At 33.4% G+C, this 20091-nt stretch overlaps 1 protein-coding gene across 3 annotated transcripts in view; it reads right to left on the reverse strand.

Moving 5' to 3' along the window:
- Positions 1 to 20091, reverse strand: part of CSMD3 (CUB and Sushi multiple domains 3) — a 1242212-nt gene that overhangs the window by 1034394 nt on the left and 187727 nt on the right. For all 3 annotated transcript variants that reach the window (XM_042973241.1, XM_042973240.1, XM_042973239.1), the window contains exon 3: positions 11769 to 11881. In XM_042973241.1, coding sequence (XP_042829175.1) covers positions 11769 to 11881 — 113 coding nt within the window. The remainder of the gene's footprint in view (positions 1 to 11768; positions 11882 to 20091) is intronic.

Consider the following 20091-nt stretch of genomic DNA (forward strand, 5'->3'; position numbering starts at 1 on the left):
ATCATCTTTTCTAGCCACCATATCTGTACCAAGATGTTTTCCTTTGCCCTGGGTCCTTATAATTACTCATAAAGTTCTTTTGAAATTCTGTCTAAGCACCTGTTTAAGGGTTGTATTGATAAAATGATTACTATTTAATTTATACAAAAGACTTGGCATTCTTCCATTGAGCGCTCTCTGCTGATCTGTTGGAATGACTGCCTCATCACGCATCAGTTCTGTCTCTAGTACTGACCTGTTAGTTCAGAGCTGCAACTCTTGAGCAGATTACTTCTTTTAGCCTCTGTCAGAATTTTGACCTTTGTCACTGGAAGAGCACTGTGCGTGTGTGTGCATGTGTGAAAAATGTCATTTCTTCCTTTGGTTCACACTAAAAATGGGTTATTACCCCATTAGCACTTTGATTCTGGGGAAAACTAGATCAGGGTGCTACTGCATAACTTATTTAGCCCAGATAACACTTGTAAAAATTGTCACTTCCATTTCATGATTTGAACAACTTTGTAAGAAAGAGAAACCAAATACTTGGATACAGTGCTCCTTTTGAGAAAATGGAAATTTGAAGACTTTATATGACATAAAAATGCATTATAATATATATGAGTATATGGATATATAACAAACATATAGTACTGACTATATATTAATATTTTGTGTTTAGTATTTAATATTATTGTATAAATATTATATTAATATATGCTATTTAATATTATATATTCAATGCATTATATTGAATATTATATATTCAATGCATTGTATTGAATATATAATTATTAATAGGTAATTTTGAATATATACAACAGAATATCAAAGATATTAGCTAACATTTATTGAATGCTCTTTACATATGTGGCACTGCTCTGTGAATGTTGTATCATTAACTCCCCAGATCTTCAAAGCACCTTATAGAATCAGTATTATATTACTCATTTTACATTATGAAAAACTGAGTCTCACAGAAACTGAGTGATAAAGTCAACATTAAATATTGAGTCCTGCAACACCATGTTCAGCACTTTAAAATTATATCTATTACCCTATATTTTTCACTAAGAAAGACATGCTATGTTAGAAATTCATTCATATTAAAATGTGATCCTCTTGAAAAATAAAAATTTGAAACACATCATAATATTATAATTAAATTGTATCTAATCCATGCCATAGAAAAGATTTGCTATTTACTAAAGTAAAATAAATCAATTTACCAAAGTAAAGAGGAAAAAAAAAGTACATTATCTCTTTTTGGGTAAAAATGGATCAACTGAGTTTGATTAATTATAAAATGCATCTTCAAACCTTCTGTTCTTTCTCTCCTGTATTTTCTATCTTATTTTGAGCCATCACATAAATGAGTGATCACATCACATAAATGACTCACCATGATATACTAGGCAGGATTTTAAGGTGGGCTCCCAAATCCACCTCTTCACTGTGAATGCAGGTGGAATCTACAGATATGATGAGAATGTTGCCCTCATGTAAATTAGGTTACATTTTATGGCAATGGTGATGGGACAGTCCCTCCTGTGATTATGTTATGCTACATAGGACTCTTTACTAGCAAACTGGAGAGGGAGGTAAAGTTAGACAGATGTGCTCCAGCTGAGTTGGAAGAAAGCCAGGTTGTGAACTGCCTGTGGTGGGAGGAATGGTAAGGAACCAACAGGAAGCCTATGCAAACTAAGGAAAGTCCCTGGTCAATACCTGGTAAGAAAATAGAAATATTCATCAAACTACTGTAAGGAAATAATTATTATTTTGCACCTCCTATAACCAAATAAACAACATGCTTTTTATGTCTTCTTTTCCCACCATGAGATTCCATTAACTGAGGTTTGATAACAGCTTCCCACACTTGTTAGGATTAGAGGTTGACTTTTTAAAAATATGATTAAAAGGTATAACAAATTTAAAGAATATTCTAGATAAAATATCATACTGTATGTAAAGTTATAATTTTCATTGGAATATCGAATAAATTTTTAATGCATTTTGTAACCTGTTTTCCTATGTGGTAGAGGGAAATTTACCAAAAATCCATCTTAAAACTGAAAGCTGTGTAACAAGTACTGACATTGGGATTATACAACAATTATTTTTCCATGGGAAATATAATTTTATCTAATAGAGTATTCATATTTATGAATCAAAATAATTGGTGCTGTTTATTATTCCTATTGAAATCTTTGTATTTTATCTACATTTACTTTTTATGATATTAAATGATACCCTGTTAAGGCACATAACTATTTTTATAAGGAAGAAATAACTTAGGATTTAATTTTTTGTGTTATGCCATGATACTTGTAGTCAAATAATAAACATAAAGTTATGTTTTTCTAGCTTACTACATTTTAGAAGGGGGAAATCAAGATACATTCAAAATTTAATTTCTTTTTTTAAAATATATTCTTAAGTTAGCTAATATAAAGTATAGTCTTGGCTTCAGGAGCAGATCCCCATGATTCATCACTTACATATGACACCAAGTGCTCATCCCAACAAGGGCCCTCCTCAATGCCCATCACCCATTTTCCCCATCCTCCTAACACCTCCATCCCCCTTAACCCCCAGTTTATTTTCTGCATTTGAGAGTCTCTTACAGGTTGCATCCCTTTCTGTTTTTATCTTATTTTTCCTTCCCTTCCCCTGTGGTCATCTGTTAAGTTTCTCAAATTCCACACATGAGTGAAATCATATGATATCTGTCTCTCTCTGGCTGACTTATTTTGTTTAGCATAGTACCCTCCAGTTCCATCCACGTTGTTTCAAATGGCAAGATTTCATTCGTTTTTATTCGTTGAGTAGTGTTCCATTGTATATACATACCACATCTTCCTTATCCATTCATCAGTTCATGGACATTTGGATCTTTCCATAATTTGGCTATTGTTGATAGCACTGCTATAAACATTGGGATGCATGTGCTCCTTCAAATCAGCCCTACTGTATCCTTTGGATAAATTCCTAGTACTGCAATTGCTGGGTCACAGGGTAATTATATTTTGGGGGAACCTCTAATTAATTTGTGGGGAACCTCTAGAGTGACTGCACCTGTTTGCATTGCCACCAACACTGCAAAAAGGTTCCCTTTTCTCCATATCCTCACCAACATCTATTTTTTCCTGAGTTGTTCATTTTAGCCACTCTAGCCATTTTAGCCACCAGTGTGAGGTGATATCTCAACATGGTTTTGATTTGTATTTCCCTAATGATGAGCGATGTTGAGCATCTTTTCATGTGTCTGTTTGGCATTTGGATGTCTTCTTTGGAAAAGTGTCTATTCATGACTTTTGCCCATTTCTTCACTGCATTATTGTTTTTTGGGTGTTGAGTTTGGAAAGGTCTTTATAGTTTTTTTGATACTAACCCTTTATCTGATATGTCATTTGCAAATGTCTTCTCCAATTCTTTAGGATGCCTTTTAGTTTTGTTGATTTTTTCCTTCACCGTGCTGAAGCTTTTTATCTTGATGAGGTCCCAATAGTTCATTTTTGCTTTTATTTCCTTTGCTTTCAGAGACGTGTCAAGTACGAAGTTGCTGTGGCCCAGGTCAAAGAGGTTGCTGCCTGTTTTCTAGGACTTTGATGGTTTCCTGTCTCACATTTAGGTCTTTCATCCATTTTTGAATTTATTTTTGCTTATGATGTAAGAAAGTGGTCCAGTTTCATTCTTCTACGTGTTATAAAATCGATGTACAGAAATAAGTTTCATTTCTATACACCAATAATGAAGCAACAGAAAGAGATATTAAGGAATCAATCCCATTTACAATTGCACGAAAAACATATAATACCTAGGAATAAACCAAACCAAAGAAGTAAAAGATATGTACTCTGAAAACTATAGAAAGCTTATGAAGGAAATTGAAGAATACACCAATAAATGAAAAAAAACATTCCATGCTCATGGATTAGAAGAACAAATATTGTTAAAATGTCAATACTATCCAAAGCAATCTACACATTCAATGTAATCCCAATCAAAATAGCACCAGCATTCCTCACAGGGCTAGAACAAACAATCCTAAAATTTGTATGGAACCACAAAAGATCCTGAATATCCAAAGTAATGTTGACAAAGAAAACCAAAGCTGATGGCATCACAATCCTGGACTTGAGCCTGTATTACATACAAAGCTATAATCATCAAAATAGTATGGTATTGGCAAAAAACAGACACGTAGACCAATGGAATAGGATAGAGAGCCCAGAAATGGACCCACAAATATATGGCCAACTACTCTTGAACAAAGCAGGAAAGAGTATCCAATGGAAAAAAGTCTCTTTAGCTAATGATGCTCAGAGAACTGGACAGCATCAAAAATTATTTTTTTAATCAAGCATATAGTATATTTTCTTATAAGCTACCAATTATAACAACTTATCACAATGTATGGTATTTGAATGTATGAAACACACAAAAAATCTTTCACATATAATTAGAATCTTAAATTATCACTGTCTCAAACTTCATTCTAACATTCAAAATAAAAATGATAAATTATAGCAATTGACATACACAATACATTTAGCAACATATATGAAAGAAAGAAATTCAATGTGAAATGAGAAGTTTAATATTTCAATTTCTGGGGAATAGAATACAATCTTCAACATTATCCTATCTTTTCCACATGAGGCACAAAGATTAAATAGTTTGTATATCACTGGTTCTAGCAATTTTTCATGTTCATCTTAATATTCCTTTTATCCTATATGAGTGGTTTTATGTTTTTAAAAATACTTCATAAAGAAGCTATTTACTTCAAGAAAGTAAAGATTTTTCAGCAAAGAAAATATGCTTAAAAGAAAAATAATGTTACCTAACATTTATGGCTTTTTCAAAGAAAAGTCCTTAAATTTCACTAAATCTTACCTTTTCCAGGTAAATATCAATTAATATCACAAGTTCTAGGTGGTTAAACATAGCCTACGTCTGCCCATTAAGACACCGAGTGGCGTTTTAATTCTTGGAAAGTGGGAGATGCATTAAATTTGTCCTCATTACTGATGAAATTATTAGATATCCTATATATCAGGTGAGTTTTACAAGCATGTAGTAACTACTTTCCATATGCCAACAGGCATGTTTGCAAAATAAGTAAAATCGATTCTATACCCTTAAGCTTCTCATAGCCTAGTGTGAGCAAAACCATACAAAATGGTAATATATAGTATTGTGGCAAGGTGTGTACATATCTGAGCACATAGAAAAAACATCATTGAACATTTTGGGCTCAATTCTAGATTCCCTAAATGACTTTCCAGAAATGATTAAGGCTTGCACGAAGTCTGGAAGAATAAGAAATTCATGGGTCACAAAGGTGTGTACAGGTGTTCAGGGCATAAGAGACAGAGATGTACTGTAGAAGAGTTTAAATAGCATAGTACATGTAGAAATTTAATTCGTGTTCATGTGACTATTTTATGAATTAAGGTAATAGGTGAGAAACAATACTGGAAAACCATGTAGCTGTGGAGGTTGTGTATGCTACACTGTGCCGAAATATTGAAAACTCTGAAAGCATTTACAAATTGATAGTACTATTGAAGCTTTGTTGTGAGCACCATGAAAGTGATTTATATCTTCCTGGATAATAGAGGTAAAACAACTCAAAATTTAATACACTCTTGTTTAAAGCCATCCACATATTTATTATAATACTGTGTCCTTTAACTTCATTCTGTAGATGATATTTATGAAAAAGGTGTCATTCTCTAATTTGGGATTTTGAACACTTCCAACTCTTTAAAAGGGAGAAAAGACAATCATGACTTAGAAGGTCAGTTTAGGATTAGGATGTTTCTGTGCCTAAGTAGGTTGACTATGAAATGTGAAAGGCAAAAGATTTGAATTTGATCAAGAGGAGAAAATGTCTTTACATGTATGACATCTGTGGGTTTTTTTAATGTAATATCTTTCATTTATTCTTAGAAGTATTTAAGGTGATGATCCATTAACTTCTTTTATGAACCCAACTTACCTTTATTGCTACCAACCTGTTTAATATATGTGATTTAATTACATAAATTTCTCTTGCTACAATTCAACTGTCTGGTCAGAAGTATAATTAACTTGATCCTAGATTATAAACTCTTCATGAAATTTCATGGTACTGCAATTTAAATTTTTAAAGCTTAGGAATCGAAAAGAACCCCTAAAATTAAAAATCACTAATGTCATTTTTTTTGTTCTCAAGGATAAACTTTTAGTAAACATCTGTGACAGATAGTTAAACAGAATAGTAAGTAGTATAAATATTCATTTGTATGCCAAGTATTTAAAAAGGACAAAGAATATATAGGTCACATATAGTATACATAAGAATGGGGGCTCTTGGGTGGTTCAGCCCTTTGAGCATCCAACTATTGATTTTCGCTCAGGTCAAGATCCCAGTGTTCTGGGATCAGGTCTGCACTGAGTGTGGAACCTAAAAGTAAGATTCTCTCTCTCTCTCACAACCCCTCTCCCCCACTTGCATTCTCTCTCTCTCTCTCTTTCAAACAAGTAAATAAATAAATAAGAATACATTTCAGCTTTTATGTTCATATTGTTTTAATATACGTTATCAGTAATTTTTATTTTTTAATACTCTTTGTACTAAACTCTATGTGATCATATCCATTTAACTATAAATGGAATTACGGTTTATAGTTAGATATAAAATGTCTCGAAAATGTATATGGTTTACATTTGTAGATAATTTAAACATATCTTTATGGGTTTACATTTGTAGGTCTGGTTTACATTTGTAGAAGATTTAAACATATTTTTATGGGTTTACATTTGTAGGTCATTTAAACATATTTTTATATTAACCTTAATTTTTTGCTAAATTATTGCTCATTACATTTTTCATATAATTTTCTAGGGTGAGAAAATACTTGTAAAATGTTTAGCACTGTGATCGGCCCAAAGAAATAACTCCGTAAATGTTACCTAGTAATAGTAGTGTTATTAGCCAAATTTTTTTACTTCTGAATTAAAATGTGAAAATGATTTAACTGGATATTTTCTAAAGGTGAACATTTTAACCCTATGTTTTCTTAATTACTTGGTCATACAGATCAATAATCATTAAGGCATAACAACTACCTTGTGTTTGAAGTGAGTTTTCAAGACTGTAATTTTAAGTCTGTTACTGATCATTGAATTGGCTCACTGATTATGCTGAAATTATTTATTGAGATTCTCATAAACATTAGAGTAACCACTTACTATCATATATATAATATTTATATATACATGATCCACAATATGCTTTCATTATATTACTTTGTTTCCACAATAAATGATTCTAAAAGGGTAAAATATCCCATAGTATGTAACTATATGCTCTTTTACCTATAAAGAGTGATTATGCATCTTTGAAGCAAAATGCAAAACAATTCTATTACACAAAATAGCTTTTTAGTAGAAACTGGAATATATTTTGAGTTGTTTGGCAGATTTAGAAAAGATATAAGCACATTTCTCATTGTGTGTTCCGTAGAACACAATCTTAATCAGGTTTATCTCAATGAAATTTTGAAAAATGGTTATATGACTATCCAACATGGTATACATTAGTTTTTCTCAAATTTATTGTTTCATAGAACACTGTTTTACTCATTTGTTTTTATTAACATAAACAAATGAAAAAGTCCTATAAAACAAACTTTGGGAAATAGTGACAAGATATATAGAGGTGTATGATAGACAGTAATGAGAAAAGATAAAGATATATACAGCTAGTTTTAATGGGGAAATTTTCCACACAAATTTAAAAACTCACAACTTGGACTTCAAGAAGTTTAAAAGAAAAATGTTTCAAGTCAACCTGATCAAAATTTAGGAAACAGGGACAGTTTTTAAGTAAATGGGCTGTAATAGGACAATAAAGGATTTTAATATTCTGTGAAGATCAGAGACTGACTTACATTTATCATTTATTTATTCTATTTTGGATTTGCAATTGGAATTGAAATGCATATGCTAGGACTTCACTCCACAGTGTGATTCAGGATATGTAATTTGAGCCAAGAATTCTATATTTTACATTTTAACAAATTATCCAGATGGTTCTGATATGTGTGGTCCAGTGTTGGCAGATTGAGAAAGACAGATAAATTCACAACTATTAGTAATAAATAGAAATCTCATAAATTCTAATACACAAGGACGAGATTTAAGGACATTTTAAAAGATTAAGATGAAAGGTAAACCATAAGAAATACAGTCAATGGTATTCTAATAGGGTTGTATGGTGACAGATGGTAACTATACGTGTGATGAGCACAGCGTCTATAAGCTTGTTGGATCACTATGTTGTACACCTGAAACTAATGTAACAGCATGTCTCAACCACACTTTAATTAAAAAAAACTGTAAATGATTATATACAGGAAGATGGAATGAAAATAAATGAGATTCACATATTAGGATCATCTGAAAAATAAAATGAAAACATAAAAAAATCATGCAGGCATAAATTTAGAGGAAATGTCCGGATTAGTAGATTCAGGAGGGTCCAGAGTTGGAATTTGAGGTAATTGTGATAAGACTGCTTGGATTCAAAACGTAGGGGTGTTGGGGCACCTGAGTGCTCAGCCAATTAAGCCACCCACTATTGATTTTGGCTCAGGTGATGATCTTACAGGTTGTGGGATCAAGTCCTGCTGTTAGGCTCTGCGCTGACAGCAGAGCCTGCTTTGGATTCTTTCCCCCTCTCTCTCTGCCCCTCGCCCACTCACATTATCACGCGCACGCACGCCTACCCCCTCACCCCCCAAAGTAAATGACCAAACATTAAAAAAATGTAAGGGTGTGAAAAACGGGCTTTGAAACTTTTAACTACATTTCCCGGACGTCACTGTATGATAGTCCTGCCTTATCTGCAGTTTCACTTTCTGCAGATTCGCTATTGTCGGTTTAGGTTACCTGGCGTGAACTGGGGTCTCTGAGCCAACTGTCCTTCTGACGAATCATCAGAGGTTCAATTGTAGCATAACTCTACACTACAGTGCCTACGTCATTCCCCTCACTTCGTCATGTAGGCATTCTATCATCTCACAGAGTCATAAGGAAGGTGAGTATAGTACAATATTTTGAGAGAGAGCGAGCGCCGCAGTTCGCATAACTTTAGTTACAGTATATTAGTATAATTATTCATTTTATTGTTAATTTCTTACTATGCCTAATTTATAAGCTAAACTTTAGTATGTATGTATAAGAGAAAATGAAGTATATACAGAGTTTGGTACTATGTTTTTAGGCATTCACTGAGGGGCCTGGAACATAGCCAAGAGGATATGAGAATGAGAGGCCACCACACCTGCTGGCCTTGACAGTATTATTGGCCATGGTTAAATTAATAACAACTCAGAGCTACTCCCTCTAGAAAATGTTAGCTAGTGTGGCATGGTGTGGTAGGATAAACGACGCCCATCTTTTCCTCTCCCCTCCCACCCGTTACCACCCGATGTCTCTCGAACCGCTGAATATGTCACAGGATATGACAAAAAGAACCTTGCAAATGTAATTAAGCTTAGCAAATTTTACATGGGGAAGGGGAAATCAGAGAGATTTCAACAATGAGAAAGATACAGTGCAGCAGTTGCTGGCTCTCACACTTAGGGCCCAAGAACAAGGAAGAGAGAGGTCTTTAGGACCAATGGGCACTAGTTTCTTTCCAGAGCCTTCTGATAAGAGACCAACCAGCTGACATTTTTATTTCAGCCTTGTGAGACCCTGAACGGAGAAACTAGCAGAGATCACCAGGACTTCTCAGCTCCAGGACTGTGAGTTAGTATATTTTTGTTTTAAGATGCTAAATTTGTATTCATTTGTTAAGTACCAATAGAAAGCTAGTAAACATGGTGGAAGGTGCTATCACAAATCAATGCTTGAAGATGTTCTGTAGCATGAATACCAATCCCTCAATACTATATGGATGTCTAAACTTATATTTTAAGTCAGGACCTCCAAAACATTTAAGTGTCATAAAGATATATGAATACATTTTTACAAAGCAGAAAAGACAGAAATTTAATGTTGTGCATCTAGAAAGAATGGAGAGCTTTGAAAATAGTTTTGAGTGTATTTCATGACACTTGACAGCCAAACCAGAAAACTCGGCAACATCTTAACTCATGTTCCAAGTTACTACATTTTTGGTATACTTAGTACTTACTGAAAGAATCAACCAGCATAAAATATATTTATATTTTGATGAACAGAGTACAGGTTTTCTATTAAGGAGCCTCTAATAGAAAATTATTGTATTACTAACTCCTTCAATATTGCCAACATTATACTTAAAATTAAACCTTTGTGTTTGTAGTGTTTTAAACTATGAATTAAGTTGCCAAGATAAAATACTCAATTATGGTGAAATCACCTTAGAAAAATAAGGATTATTACTAGCACAATGGAGGAAAATAAGTGTTAGAACGCAGCCTCCACTGCCAGACAAAAGATAGTTAAGAAATGTATTAGGTAGAAAATAGTGTAAAAACTGCTGTGATGTGTCATTATTTAGGGTATAAAAAGGAGAAAATATTTTTACTCATTTGTTTGCTAGAGGATTTTTTTTCTAGTGAGAAAGATAGCACTAAGATGAAATGTTTGTTTTAAAACTTTCCTCACATGCAAACTGTTAACCTTTATACTAAAGCAAGTCTACTTTATATCTGTTTTCCAGTGTGCTCTTTAAACATATCATATTTTGAATTATAATGTGCTTTAGAAAGTAACCACCCCTGCTACTGTATTTATGTATCTGTTACGATAATTTTATATCTCGTGTGATGCATTCTGGTAATATGGTCCCCTGGGGAGGTGAGTTGATATCTGATATGCTATTCCTGTAGGTAGGGAGGGACTCTTCCCTAAACTAGGTGCAACTTAAAGAAGTAATTACAAGTCCATGAACTCCATCTGAGACCTTTGGGAATGGAGTATTTTTACCGTCAGAATTTTTTTCACATTGTAAATAGGGAACACATGCAGATTCTATACATTTTTAACGCCATCAGCAGAGCCTGCGGTACACTGAATTATCAAACAATCTTTGCAGAATGAAACTTGAGTAACCACACTATGTGGATAAATAGAGGTTATTAGTGGCCTCCAATTAGTTCCGGTCATGTTTTGATGCCAAAATGAGTTTGTACCAACTTCCAGGTAAAACCTTAGTGTCAAGAACTTCTTGGTTTTCCTTTATGGTTTTAGGTATTTAGGTATGGTTTTAGGTAACACTTTATGGTTTTAGGGATTATGGATATGTGGAACTGTAAAGTCTGGCTTAGAATGGAAGACATAAACTCATGTCTCTTAATAGACTGTTTTTCTTGACTCTTAACTTGCAGAGAAGACAGATTACCAGGTTATTTTCTGGCAGAGAGGCAAAATACACAGGAAAATAGGGTGGAGTCTGTGATGCCTGAATCTCAAATCATACCTAATTTCCTGTTACTCTCATATTCGGTTCACTTTTGGGAATGTCTAACCCCATAATGGTTTCATGGTCTCATCTCCTAAGAAGACTTAAGGGAAAGATTTTCCTCTCTTCAGGTACATTGCAAGTGAAACATTAAAGCATACCAATTCCATCATTTTATTGTATGTTAATGATGATTAACGTGACCCTCAGGATAAGATTTGAGCTAACAGGATAAATAATATTTTCCTGTCTGATGATTCTTCTACCATTTCCACCCCAGAGAAGTTTGGTTTGACTCAATTACACTGGGCAGTGGTCATTTTATGTTAATATCACTTACCTTCATAATATACTTTAAACCCATGAGCGCTAACTGCAAAATCACTGGTCAAACGTAGTGAGAACACAGATTTGGTACTTGTCACTGGCGGTGGCAGATGGAATCCTGTTAACCTAAAAACATAAACGAAATTGTTAGTGTTATAGACATTTTACCTAATAGAGTTGAAAGAGCATTAAAAGTCATTTTATCAAATCCCCAAGCTTTGTATAAATAAGTGTGTATGTGTGTGTATGTGAGGGTTTATAAACGAATTTATGTTGATTAAAACTCACTCATCAAAAACAATTCCTGTAGGTATATATAAATATACGGTTATTTACATATATATGAACGTGCATAACTATCGTATCTAGTACATACGTCATCTATATGAAAATACTGATCAATTTAGACTTTGGGAAATGAATTGTGAGAGTGTGTGTGTTTAGGTATCTTTTGCTCCTGATTTTAACAACTGAATATGCAGAAGATATATTTGTCAATAATTTTTTTCCTGATAGTTTAGAATATATAAAAAGAGTGGTATTTACTAAAATTTAATATTAAAGGAAAAATGTGATCCAGATATGACATCTTGAAACTGAAGAGTCTACAAATGATGTGATTTTTTTGCTTTATCATATTCTAAAATTTCAGTTAGTTCTATTAAAACTAATTGATGCCAATTGCTTTTTGGTTATATTGCATATTTTACAAAACAAATATTTGATTTTTTACCAAAATGTATTGCTTATTTTGCTAATACTTTATTGAATATAGCTACAAGCTTGGTTATGTAATTAATTTACAACTGATACTTTTTCTAAACCAGAAAAGAGAAATTAAGAATTAAAGAAAACCACATACATGGAATATAGTTTTTCTAAAATTAATGAAAGTACATACTTTTTAATTTTTCTATGAAATGCCTTTTATGTTCTTTACTTTATCATGTTTATTATTAATATTAGAATAAGAATTAGTAATGTTATGCAATGGAATTATGCCTTTTTAAATACACAGTAATTGCTATTTTTGCCCAACATTGTACAGGATTAATCTACATTGAAATTACCATATATTTCATTGCCGTATAACAGTAACTCTCATTTGTCTCAGGTGTGCTTATACTCTAAAAATTATTAAGAACCCCAAAAAGATTTTGTGGGATTTATCAACATGTGCCATATTTAAATTTTTTTAATGTTTTGTTTATTTTTGAGAGGGACCGACAGATAGAATGTGAGTAGCACTGGGCCAGAGAGAGAGGGAGACACAGAATCTGAATCAGGCTCCAGGCTCCAAGCTGTCAGCACAACCTGACGTGGACTCGAACCCATGAAACGTGAGATCATGACCTGAACCAAAATCAGTTGCTCAACTGACTGAGCCATCCAGGTGCCCCAATATTTGCCCTATTTAAAATAAAACTGAGAACTGTTTTTTACATGTGCATTTGTTACTTAATTTAAAAATAACCAGAATAGGCACATTACATGTTTACGTCAATCATATTTCAATTCAAGATAAGTATCTTTTCCAAAACAAAAATGAAAAGAATGCCTTGTATTTTGTTTTTTAGAAATCTTTTTAATATCTGGTCTATTAGCAGAAATTATTTGGATTCTCAAATCTACTTCTTTATTCAATATTTTGGATTACATTATTTTGGTTGATGGATATGAAGAACTCTGGCCTCACTTAAGTGTGTGGTTGGAAAAGGGAAGCTATTTCTAATAGCCTTTGCAGATTAAAGTGGATGCTCTTTTTTGATACTACACAAAAACTTCACAAGTTAGTTTTGATGTTGAATTAATTGTTGTATTGTGTAGCATTAAAATTCATTGTTTCACCTCGTTCTTATAATGGGTCCTTTTTATCCAGGCAACGTTTAACAAGCATTGATCATTTGAGTTAGATCTTCCAAATGTTACATTTTATTATAAACTATCAAAAAAATCACATTTATTTTTATTGCTACTGATCTCATTAGAAGTCATTAAACTTGGAGAAACTTTAAAGCTTACAGTAATGGATTGAAGCTTTCCAAAATTCTATTTTTTTTTTACTTGTAAACTCAGATTTCATCATTAACAACAGATCCTGTCAGTTGTTTTCCCTTGAAGTAACAATTCAGGTTCATTGCATGTGTATATGCGTGGGCATGGGGATGTGTGTGTGTGTGTGTGTGTGTGTGTTTCAAAAAATATATGCCAGACATAACAGATGTGATTAACATTTATGTCAGTCACTCCAGTAAAGAGGTGTTCCATGAAAAAGTGGCTAGTTCAGTGATCTTGTAGAACCCCTAAAAGTGCCTAAAGACCTTCAAACATCCATGGATCACATTTTGAGAACCACTGCTGTATAGGAGTCTATTGCAATAAATACACCACACTAAATTTATACATTCTACAGTTGATGGGCATTTGGGTTGTCTATGATCAGTCCAGTGTGTTTTCATCAACATTCTTGCAGAAGTTCACTTGTACATACTTATCTGGAAGTTTCTCTAAGGTTTATCAGCATTTAAAACTTTAATTTTTTCTCTTTTTGCTGAGTAAGTTGCATGATTTCCTATTTGGCTCCTGGTGAGAAGCATCTCTCTGAAATTATAAACCAATGAGTTGCTTTAGTTATATCTGCTTACCATGTATATCTCATTTGCATTGCAATTGGATAACATTTTCTGTATGAATTGAATCCTTTGAGATTCTCAAGATTTGTTTTATGGGTCAGATATTGTGATTTTTTATTATGTGCCTAGTTTTCTTATGAAGGAAAATATATTATTTTTCTATTCCTAATCCAAATTAACACAAACTGAATATGCATTATTATCTCATAGTTATGTGGGGGTTGGTAGACTATAGCTCAACTGGTTCTCTGCTTGGAGTCTCATGAAGCTGAAATCAAAGTGTTAGCTGGGCTGCATTGCTTCTAGAACCTCTGGAGCTATATCTGCTCTCACTTCCAAATTTATAAAGCTGTTGCCAGATTTAAATTCCATGCACTTGTAGGACTAAGGTCACGTTGGCTTGGGGTCATTCTCAGGTTTTAGAGATTGCCTGCATTTCTCAGTTTGTGGCCCCTTCCTGCTTTTTCAGAGTCAGCAAGGGCAGTGCGAGTTCTCTTTCTTCAAATATCTTTAGTCTTTCCTTCCACCTCATCCTTCTGTTGCCTCTTCTTCGGCCTCCAGATGGAGAGAGTTCTCAACTTTTACATGCTCATGTAATTAGTTTGTGTTCAAATTGATAATTCAGATAGTTTCCTATTATAACATCTGTCTCAATCCCATTTGTAGAGTTATTTTTGCCGTGCAATTTAACATATTCATCCATTCCCAGAGAACCATTATTCTAGGATCACTCTGGCTACTGTAATGAGTATTTATCATTGGCTAGGAGCAGCATTTAGTATACCTTTTAGATAGATTTGTTAATCATGTTCAAGTGTTCTCTTTGCTAACTATAATTTAAAAATCTGATAGACTAGTTGATGAAAGAGATATGCTAAAATCTCACAATATGATTGTAGTTTTTATAGTTTTCCTTGTAGTTATGTCCATTTTAAAATATATTTGGGGGCTACATTATTAGGTGTGTACAGTTTAAATGATTATATTTCCTAGTAAATTGAATATTTTGTCTTTATGAAGTGCTACTATATTTCTAATAATCTGATCGTAAACTTTATCTTGATACTCATAAATCTATAACTTAATTTATTAGAATTAATCTAGATCATCTTTTAATCTTCAATGTTTTTGTATCCTTGTTTTTTAAAATATGTCACGTATAACCAGAATATACTAGGCTATAGTTTCAAATACATAAAAGATTATATGGGGAACTGGGGTGGCTCAGTTGGTTGAACGTCCAAGTCTTGATTTAAGATTTTTTTAAAATTTTTAATGTTTATTTTTGAGAGAGAACACAAGTGGGGGAGGGGGCAAAGAAGGAGGCAGAGAATCTGAAACAGGCTACTTTCTGTCAGTGCAAAGCCCGACGTGGGACTCAAACCCGTGAACCATGAGATCATGACCTGAGCCAAAGTCAGACACTCAACTGACTGAGCCACCCAGGCACCCCTAAAATATGCCATTTATACCAACATATACTAGGCTATGCTTTTATATACATCAAAGATTACATATAAATAAGATCTTAAAAAACAAAAGAAATTGCCACAGCCATTCCAGCCTTCAGCAACCACCACCCTGACCAGTCAGCAGCCGTCAGCATAGTGGCAAGACCCTCGACTAGCACAAGATTATGACTCACTGAAAGCTCAGAGATTGGTTAGCATTTTTAAATAATAAAGCGTTTTTAAATTAAAATATTTAATTTCCATTTTTTACATAATGCATACTTAATAGATTACAATATAGGGTAAACACAGTTTTATATGCACTGGGAAATGAAAGAAGTTCATTTGACTTGCTTTATTGTGATATTCACTTTATTTCAGTGGTCTATAACCAAAACCCCAATAAATTTCTGTTGTATGTCTATACTTTTAAGACTTCATTTTGTAAGTTAGTATTTCTGTGTGTAGTTATTTATTAAGCATCTTTCTTTCTCCTTTGGATGCTAACCTTTCTGAAGTCATTCCTTGTAACTCACTAGTTTATCAGCAGTGCTTTCATGAAGTATTTATCATGTAGGAGGGCCCTCAATAAACAGCTGTTAAGTTCATGAATTTGGGTGGTAGGAGAATGTGAATGCCATCAGAGCACTTGCTTTTTCAAACAAAAAAACTGCGTTCTTAGAACAGCATTCTCAAAAATCATAAAAATGTCAAGGGACTCCAATTGTTAAGAAAATTCAGGTAGTCTACATAGACATTCCTGTTGAATAAGACATAATTTTCACCATAATAGTAACCTCAAAAGTTGAAGGGAGATCATGTATCTTAGGCACCTCTATTTGAAGTATTTTTCAGGATATAACTATATAGTTTTAAAACTTACTTTTCAGGTAAAGCTAATATGATTTTTATCTTTAATATTAACTATGAATTATAATATTTAAATATACATGTATTGTACTTGAAATTAACATGTTTTCTAGGTAATCTAAAAATCACAGTCTTTTATGGATAAGTATGATCTTTTTCCATCAATCATTTGTACTGATTCAGATACTTGTGAAATTTGGTGTTTTGCATATATTGTTAAATCATTGAATTATAAATTATATTTCCTCGTATTGATGTATTTTAAAACTGCATAGTGAATGGCATTTTATGTTCCTTTGAAAAGAATACCATAGTGAAACTCTATTTTCTCTGACTTACAATTGAAGAAATCACAGTTCGAAAATGATCAGTAAATAGTTCAAATTCATACTGCTGGTGAGCAGTGGAGCAAAGAAGTAAACCCATAACTTCTAACTCCAGTGCATTTCTTTTCCAGTAGTGATTTTTACCATAAGTAATGTGATTTTTTCATGAGGGAAGTACATATTTAATTCATTTTTGTTTCTTCACAATGCCTGTATAAATTTCTTAACAGATATTTGGAATAGATAAGAATATAATTTTACCCACATGATGGCTTTAAGTAGTTGATACTGGTAAAAACTGTGTCACAGTTTTAAGGTCATTAAATTAAAGGCCAGGAAGGTAATGTGGAATGCCCATCTGTACTTGTTGATGCACTTACAGCTAATATCACTAGTGGTTAGCAAAGAGATTTTCCTAGTGGAAAACTAAGTAAGATTAGTCAGCAAATATATCAGGGGAAAATCCTAGAGTGATGCAATGTAAATTTCCTTCAGATATTATTTTTTTTTAAGTGTTAAAAATTGAGAAAAATTGGCTGAGGATTGAAATGTATTAATTTTTAAAATTTTTAAAAATGTTTGTTTATTTTTGAGAGAGAGACAGAGTGTGAGTGGGGGTGGGACAGAGACAGAGGGAGACACAAATACAAAGTAGGCTCCAGGCTCTGAGCTGTCAACACAGAGCCTGACGCGGGGCTCTAACCCATGAACTGTTAGATCATGACCTGAGCCAAAGTCGGACGCTTAACCGACTAAGTCACCCAGGTGCTCATGAAATTTATTAATTTTAAGTAGTGACTTTGTTTTATGCTATCAAAACAATCACCATTTTCTACCATCATAAGTTTAGCACATATGCTAAATATGTGCTATTTAGATTAAAGAACAGATTAAAGAACAATCATTTCCTCTTAAGACATTTAGCTTAATGAAAAATTTATAATATTTCCTCTGTTTTTCATATTTCACTGTTATTTGGTGAATATTTCTCATGGCCCAGGGCTAGTTTATGGCCATTTTTTTCCAGTAGATCCTCTTATGTGACAGAATGGCACACATGTTGTTTATTTTTCATCCTACGTTTTATAGTTTCTAATGTATAGCATCATTCTCCCTGCTTCCTAATCATACATACACCTCAAATATATTTTAACATTTTATTATTTACTAGGCAAAGCATTTATCAGAGGCTGTTGTATGTTTTAAAAATCATGCACTTGAAATGAGTGACCCTATTACTTCTTATGGTCCCTTTTAGATGAAAGCAAACATTCTTTAAGCATTTCCACTTACAAAGATTCAGAAACATTAATGATGTCTCACACTTTATAGAGTAACTAGATTTAGAGAGAATTACTTAACGAACTTATATCTTTCCATCAATGACTAACAGGAAACATACTAAAATAATTATTTGGTAATTAATGCAAAATTGGTTTAAATTTAAATTACAAAAAAGTAATTTATAATGTCAATGCATATGCTCTTTGAATAATGGTCTGTTTATTTAAGAATTAAAAAAAATAATGACCATGTACCATTTTATAGTACAACGTAATGGAAACTCTTAAAGCATCATGGATAAGAATAATACCTGTCTCATTATATAAATGTTTACCAACTTCTTTTTTTTTCAATATATGAAATTTATTGTCAAATTGGTTTCCATACAACACCCAGTGCTCATCCCAAAAGGTGCCCTCCTCAATACCCATCACCCATCCTCCCCTCCCTCCCACCCCCCATCAACCCTCAGTTTGTTCTCAGTTTTTAAGAGTCTCTTATTCTTTGGCTCTCTCCCACTCTAACCTCTTTTTTTTTTTTCTTCCCCTCCTCCATGGGTTTCTGTTAAGTTTCTCAGGATCCACATAAGAGTGAAAACATATGGTATCTGTCTTTCTCTGTATGGCTTATTTCACTTAGCATCACACTCTCCAGTTCCATCCACGTTGCTACAAAGGGCCATATTTCATTCTTTTTCATTGCCATGTAGTACTCCATTGTGTATATAAACCACAATTTCTTTATCCATTCATCAGTTGATGGACATTTAGGCTCTTGCCATAATTTGGCTATTGTTGAGAGTGCTGCTATAAACATTGGGGTACAAGTGCCCCTATGCATCAGTACTCCTGTATCCCTTGGGTAAATTCCTAGCAGTGCTATTGCTGGGTCATAGGGTAGGTCTATTTTTAATTTTCTGAGGAACCTCCACACTGCTTTCCAGAGTGGCTGCACCAATTTGCATTCCCACCAACAGTGCAAAAGGGTTCCCATTTCTCCACATCCTCTCCAGCATCTATAGTCTCCTGATTTGTTCATTTTGGCCACTCTGACTGGCGTGAGGTGATATGTGAGTGTGGTTTTGATTTGTATTTCCCTGATGAGGAGTGACGTTGAGCATCTTTTCATGTGCCTGTTGGCCATCCGGATGTCTTCTTTAGAGAAGTGTCTATTCATGTTTTCTGCCCATTTCTTCACTGGGTTATTTTTTTTTTTTTTTCGGGTGAGGAGTTTGGTGAGCTCTTGATAGATTTTGGATACTAGCTCTTTGTCCGATATGTCATTTGCAAATATCTTTTCCCATTCCGTTGGTTGCCTTTTAGTTTTGTTGGTTGTTTCCTTTGCTGTGCAGAAGCTTTTTATCTTCATAAGGTCCCAGTAATTCATGTTTGCTTTTAATTCCCTTGCCTTTGGGGATGTGTCGAGTAAGAGATTGCTACGGCTGAGGTCAGAGAGGTCTTTTCCTGCTTTCTCCTCTAGGGTTTTGATGGTTACAAAATCAATGTACAGAAATCAGTTGCATTTTTATACACTAACAATGTAGCAACAGAAAGACAAATAAAGAAACTGATCCCATTCACAATTGCACCAAGAAGCATAAAATACCTAGGAATAAATCTAACCAAAGATGTAAAAGATCTCTATGCTGAAAACTATAGAAAGCTTATGAAGGTAATTGAAGAAGATATAAACAAATGGAAAGACATTCCCTGCTCATGGATTGGAAGAATAAATATTGTCAAAATGTCAATACTACCCAAAGCTATGTACAC

This window comes from Panthera tigris, chromosome F2 (assembly GCF_018350195.1).
Source record: "Panthera tigris isolate Pti1 chromosome F2, P.tigris_Pti1_mat1.1, whole genome shotgun sequence".
NCBI lineage: Eukaryota > Metazoa > Chordata > Mammalia > Carnivora > Felidae > Panthera > Panthera tigris.